General features: G+C 36.1%; 1 protein-coding gene across 2 annotated transcripts in view; it reads right to left on the minus strand.

The window, feature by feature from the left end:
• cdh22 (cadherin 22) overlaps positions 1-6,752 on the minus strand; it is a 159,229-nt gene that overhangs the window by 7,368 nt on the left and 145,109 nt on the right. For both annotated transcript variants that reach the window (XM_008409225.2, XM_008409223.2), the window contains 3 exons: positions 4,587-4,704; positions 992-1,141; positions 562-663 (listed from right to left, as the gene is read on the minus strand). In XM_008409225.2, coding sequence (XP_008407447.1) covers positions 562-663; positions 992-1,141; positions 4,587-4,704 — 370 coding nt within the window. The remainder of the gene's footprint in view (positions 1-561; positions 664-991; positions 1,142-4,586; positions 4,705-6,752) is intronic.

Here is a 6,752-nt window from a genome sequence, read left to right on the forward strand (position 1 = left end):
GAAGCACTTTGCCTGTTTTTGCTCTCTAACCTTCCTGCACTTCACTCCCATCCATTCTATTTCTGCCTGTGTTCCATGGATCAAAGTGGCTTCATATCAATCATAAAACCAGGTAGAATTTGCACTCCCCCATTAAACAAAAGCCTCTTCGTCATCAAAAGCAGATACAAAATGCCCGACATGAACATGATGGTAAGATCAAAAGTGTATTGTATTTTGATGTCATGAATCTCAGTATTTCTGCCAGTGCCTGCGCAAACATACTGGTAAAATGTAGATAACTTTTAAAAATAATCAACTCATTAAAATGCACTTGGCYACATAATTTTCGAGAAAAAAATATTTAAACCTCAGATGCAGTATTTATACTTTTCTCCAGAACATCCTARGCTTCAGGTATAATTTCTGTTGGGTCAACTGAAGCTGACTTCTGGTGTTACCCCAAAAAAGGCAAAACTAATCAATTCAAAACAACATACTTTTACAAGGATCTCTTTATTTATGCATCTCTCAGACCAATTTAAATTTAAAAATCATCCATGATCACATTTATCTGCTTACCTATTAGTATGAGCATGCAGACCAGTAGTGCTATAAGCGCCCCAGGGCTAAGAGCTGCACTCATTACATAGGCTGTTGCATTGCAGGTCTGGATAGCTCCCTCTGCATTTAGAGAGAAAGAGAAAAAAAATAAGCATTYGCTGTAACATATTTGACACTGGTGTTAAGTCACTTAAATGGACAACCACTTCTCAAAAGCAAAAATATTCCTTTCACCATGTTTATGTTTACAGACTTGAAAGCTGGGTAAGAGGCCGATTGTCGGCAGATTTTATTGTGATGTGTTGTTTTGCTTTCCACAAATATAGACTCAGAAATGTTTGCTAAGCAAAACAATGACACGTTGACCTTTTCATTGCACCACTGCTGCTGCCAAGGCTGACAGTGATGTTAATGTTAGTAATGGTGCTACCCCCGCAGTGGCTCTCACCTGTGTCGCAGCCACAAACATGGATGGTCAGGGTGCCCGTCGAGCTGAGGGAGGGAGGTCCGCTGTCAACAACAAGAATGGGCAGGAAGTACACATTCTGTTCATGGCGGTTAAAGCTTGACTTCTGGGTACGGATGCCAGCTGTGTTGTCTTGATGTGGGATGCGATTTAGTCAGGGGTGTGTCGGGGTCAGACAGATAAGATAAAGCAGAGAATTACACATGAGTCACTGCATGTTAGAAGAACCTCTCATGCTCATCCCAGTGAGTCATTTTCTTTTCTGTTGTAGACTTAAAACTTTTGAATATAGATAATAGCTTAATAGAGTTTAGCAAATAGACACACAGTACTGCCATATACCTGCCTTAGTTAAATGGTATGTTCTTTTTCCTTTTCCATTTGGAAGATTGGCTTTCGAAATCGTATCAAATCATATATGTAGGGAAAATGTAAATAACAGATTTCTTACTTCCTGCACACTTTTATCAACCTAAAAAGTGATTTCATAAAAAGTTTTTTTTTGTTGTTCTTGTAAGACAAAGCTAAAACCAATTTTTAAAAAAGCATTTCACGGCTTCATCAAGGCTGCCAAAAACTGAGGAGGGTATCGGATCATGAATACATTAGGCAAATAAAAAGCAGAATAGAAATTGAAAGTGACCACTACTGTTTGAAATTAAACTTTGCAGGTGTGTATACAAGGAGTCATATTGAGTCATGGAAAGATTCGTTTAGAGGATAGAAAGTAATCAGTCTCCCAGAACATTTATCAGTGTTCCTTGTCACCCGAGAACTCCTCTGGCASATGCAGAGCACATTTTATATTATCGTTTATGTTCAGGGGTTTGTCCTTTTGACTTTTACACAACATTGTGTTTTAGAGATCTCTACCTTAAAAATAAGACAAGTGAACACATTGAAAGTGACCTTTAAAAAGTCACTTAAATATAAAGGGACTTGTAAAATATAAATTTTCTTTATCAGTTGAAATTAATGATAAATTTCAACTGAACAAAAAGAACTAATCCACAAAACTACCAAATCACAGAGCTTTATCACACAAAGTTTTTTAACCATGCTTCATAAGATTTCATAATATTTTTATCCAAGCATGACACATGATGTTCACACATATCTAGAAAGAAATGGCTGGCAGTGTATCATATAGCAGGAAACTTTATACGGTGAGATTAGGGGTTTCCTCTACGGACCGGCAGCAAGACTTCAAAGAGTTTAGCAACATGGGAAAAACGCCTTGTCATCATTGTCTGTCAAGGCCTGGAGACAGAACGCAATGTGAGGGCATGAAGAGCAAGAGACGAAGTGACAGATTSAAAGTGACAGTTTGACAAATGTGTCCATGAAAAAAGACACTAGAGTGGAAAAAAAGAGAGGTAGGCGGATTTAAAGTATGTGTGGTGCTTTGTTTGCCTTAACCACTTTATATGTATACACAGTACTGCTGGCTAGTTTCATCACGAATAATATGTATATGAATGTTTGTTTTTTGTATGCAAATGTATTTGGTGGTATGTACAAATGGAATAGTTTATATGTTATGATTACTCTCCAGGTTACCTAGTCATTTACATGCACTCTACCCTCAAAAACAAATTAAAACAGGCATTAAACTGACATTAMAAAGTGTATTTTGGTGGTTACTTTATTGTGTTTCATGTACTTGTTTAAAAAAAAAGAGAGAGTTTAGGAAGTCAAAAAGAAAAAATACTATTTTACTTATTCATTGCTCATCCAAATAGTATATGCATAACCAGTAGAATATGTGCACGTATCCTGAATAGAGGCATGAGTTATGCACCTTTCCATTCAAATGCACATGCATGGTTCAGCAGGAGACCCTTCTGCCTTGACACAGTGACATTTCCCTGGCTTGGAATGCGCCCCTGACATTTTCCTGGTGTCAGATCAATCTTGATTTATCTAGATGTCACATTTACTTAGATACACATCCCTAAATGAAGGATCTGCAAGCGTGCATGCAAAAACACTGACAAGTATAAAAAAAGTAATTTTCCTGACAAAGCAAACTTATTGCCAGGGWGCACATTGGATTTTTTTATCCCTTTTTCTAGGAACACRCCAATGCTAAATGTAATACAATTGCCATGGCAACTGAAAAAAAATAATCCGCTTAAAAATTGTTTCTAAAATAAATCTCTTGTATTTAAAAAATTATGTACTCAAGCAGTTGGTGCTCAGGTTTATGCCATAAGACCATTTTTTTATTTTGTTGTCCAAGCATAAAGTTTAATTTATCCAGTAATATCACTTCATAAAAAGGAAAATAAAAAAAATACATAAAATAAATAGCAATTACCAATGATATTTGTCATCAAAGTAAGGCCTATCTCCCAAAGCACTAACTAGTTTCTGGTTTAATCTCAGCTATTACTATAAGCTACAGCTATAAAGTCAGTGCTGCCACCTTGATCTTGTATTTATGTTCAAGACCTTTGTTTTAAAGCAAGACAGGAAGTAGTTATCTGGATAGAGTCAGCCAAGATTAGTTTGGCAACAATTTGGGTAGTTGGCAAAGAAAATAAAGTTATAAATTGATAGACAGTAGGAATGATTTGTAAGCACTATTGAAATACTGCGACTGATGAGATGTTAGCTTCTAATGATGGTGGACTCTGCTAAATAGTATCCGATTGGCTAGGATGACCATATTGTGATTTCCAAAGAAATAAAGAGGACAATGGGCCACATCTTAAAACATTTCTAGTCATTTTTAACATATCTGTATCAGTCTGATGAGTAAGACTGGGCCATTATGAACAACCATTGTTTATTTCCATCTTGTTGCCCTTTGTGTATGTGTTTCAGGAGAAGAGCGGGTTGACCATGTAGTATCTGTTTGGTCATGTGACAGTGATAGAAGTATGGCTCAGGGTGTTTAACTGAAGCAAAAAAATCAATGGATGTGATGTGGAATGCACACAGTGTAAAATACATATAACATTGGAAAAACTTGTTAGATATTGCCATAACAGAAGTATTGATATTGGATGTTGCTATCAGCCCAAATTTTCTTATAAGTACATCCTTAATAATTGCTCGTCTGTAGCTTAGAAAATTAACCTCAGCAATAACAAGCTCACTTTTCAAATMAACCTGGACAAAAAATGTATTCTTAATTCCCCCAACCAACCCAAAAAAGCCTTGCAAATTGCATCAAATTTGTCTCTGGTGCAAATCCCACATCCTGCGCTGCTTTTCTTACAAAATTAAATTTATCGTAAAAATAATGAAGAGGTTTAGAAATATGATAAGGGTTAGCTTTTGGTGTTTATTTGAATGATATCATCAAGGTTGTAATCCAATTTTAAGGCTTTCCATTACTTTTGGACAGATTTGGAGGTCTTACTTTTTCATGACATCCACCCAGATCCAGAACATTTCTCTCTTTTAGTTTCATTGACAATGTAMACATTTTGAGTGGCTCCACTCACACCAAATATGCCCCTAATTTCCTCACAGAATATTTCTTTTTCACTATCAGAGGTTTGGCATCTCATTATGATGACAGCTGTAGTTTTTAAAAAAATAAGTGAGACGATATTGTCCATCTTACCTTTGACATCCCACAGGGTGAAGTGACGACTGCTGGCAGCCTCAGACGGTAGAGTGAAGAAAAAACGATGCCCAGCTTGTGGTTCATCTCTATCCACTACGCTGATGGTGTGAATTAACTAAGGGCAGAGAAGCAGCAAGGGGACAAAAAATAAAGAAAGGTTAGATTTTCTACTCAGATTTCCTCAATGGGAACAAAGAAATGCATTTAAAATCACTTTGCGTTTCAAATGCCTTTTTCACCAGGGAGGGAACGAGGTGGAGTGAGATGCAACAGACTGAAAAGGCTTGCTGTGAAATAGTAGTTCAAAGGGGCCACAGTCACAAAGAGATTAAAACTTATTTTGCCTGAGAATTGACACAGCTTTATGAAAAATGCCCTAGTGTTGGAAAGTATCATACAATGCAGTTGTGAACAAAAAAGGACACATCCTCTGAGGGGTTGGCACAATTGCTCTAAGAAAAATAGAAGTTATGATCGAGATAAGCAGAAAAGAAAAAAATGCACCAAGGCTATTGGTGGGTGTAATGCAATAATACTGATTCACATAAAAAAGAAAGATGTCATTTTGAGAGCTTCATGAGGAAACAATGAGATGAGGTAGGATTCAAAGTAAGCTGAATAGACATCAAACATCCCCTGGAGATGTTTACCCCTTAGCGCACAGCATTCAGGGACAATTTGTCTTCCTCTCAAACTATTACTCTGCAGCCAGAATCAAACCTCAAGCTGATAAATTATATTTTCGCACCACATTGGTCTGCTTTGTTTTCATTCCCACCACATAATATATGAATCCGCAGTTTTAATATTTTGATTTCTTTTATTTAGTGCATACTTATTGCAATCCATAGTATCTGAATAATATACAAGATTACTGACATTTAAATAATAATTACCCAAAGGATCTATTTTCTAAAGGACATTTCTATGTAAAGTCAGAGAAAAACAAATTTATATTTTTGCTTAGTTTATTAATTGCAGTAGTTAAACATTTCTCTGTGGTTGGATAATACTTACAAATAATGTCAATGTTCTTCCATCTCCTCTACCTATTTATTTTTTACACCAGCTTTATTCTGTTCAGGGTCATTGTGGTGGAGGACTAAGCCTATCAAGCAATTACATGGACAATAAAACAACATAAAAACTAAATTTAACCATAAATGTATCCTTCTAAATAGTAGTCATGTTCTTGACAACGCAACAGAGATGTTGAAGCATCTAATTAACCATTGACCTCATTCCTCCAACAAACCATTAGCCGCTAACACTGTTGTTGACATGCGATATGATGCTTCCTTCCCGCTTTAAATTAAAAGGCAATTTCACAGTAATTTAAACAGGTCTGGACTGTATTTGATTATCTCTACAGCAGTTAAAAATAAAAGACTCAAAGTTTGAACCGGATAATCTTACAATGAAAATAGATTTTTTTWWTTTTTTTTATTTTGAGATTTATGAGACTCTTATTCTATTTGTAAAATCACRTGTAAATCCTATTTTGAAGAATAAATGCAAAGTCTACTGCAATAAGAACTCAATCAGGTAATCAAGTTTATTGCACATTTKAGCAACAAGGCAGTTCAAAGTGYTTTACATTATAAAACACAAAAATACAAAGTAATAAAAAAGTGCCATTCAATAATTGAGAAAACCAGTAACAAACATAACATTTTGATGAGTGCCATCATCAAAATCATCAACACACATCAAATATGTTGGTCAATGTAAACGCATCTCTAAATGGGTGGGTTTTTAGTCTTCATTTAAAGGAACAGAAGTTTATTTCAGATTTCTGGTGCWTAGAARYTGAATGCTGCTGGTCTTTAAGGTTGATACAAAAACAGCAGATCTTTAATTTATTGTGGTGCTAAGTCGTTCAGTGACATATAAACTAACAGTCACTGTCAGACACTAAAACAAAAACAGGCTTTTTGTGGTGTTTTTTTTTTTTCTTTGCTTTTTTTTTTTTTTACTTCCAGCCTCCTGGGCCCCAAGCCCTAAGGCACCAGTCAGGCACACCATCAAGTTGAGCAAGAGGGACCAACAAACAATGACCCACCTTCACCCCATTTGCCACAGATGCTGCTCTATCACCCCTGGCATCATCCGCATGCCCACTCCACACAGAGACAGCAGCATTCCTGGTGCCAACACCTAAAC

Source organism: Poecilia reticulata, linkage group LG5 (genome assembly GCF_000633615.1).
Source record: "Poecilia reticulata strain Guanapo linkage group LG5, Guppy_female_1.0+MT, whole genome shotgun sequence".
NCBI lineage: Eukaryota > Metazoa > Chordata > Actinopteri > Cyprinodontiformes > Poeciliidae > Poecilia > Poecilia reticulata.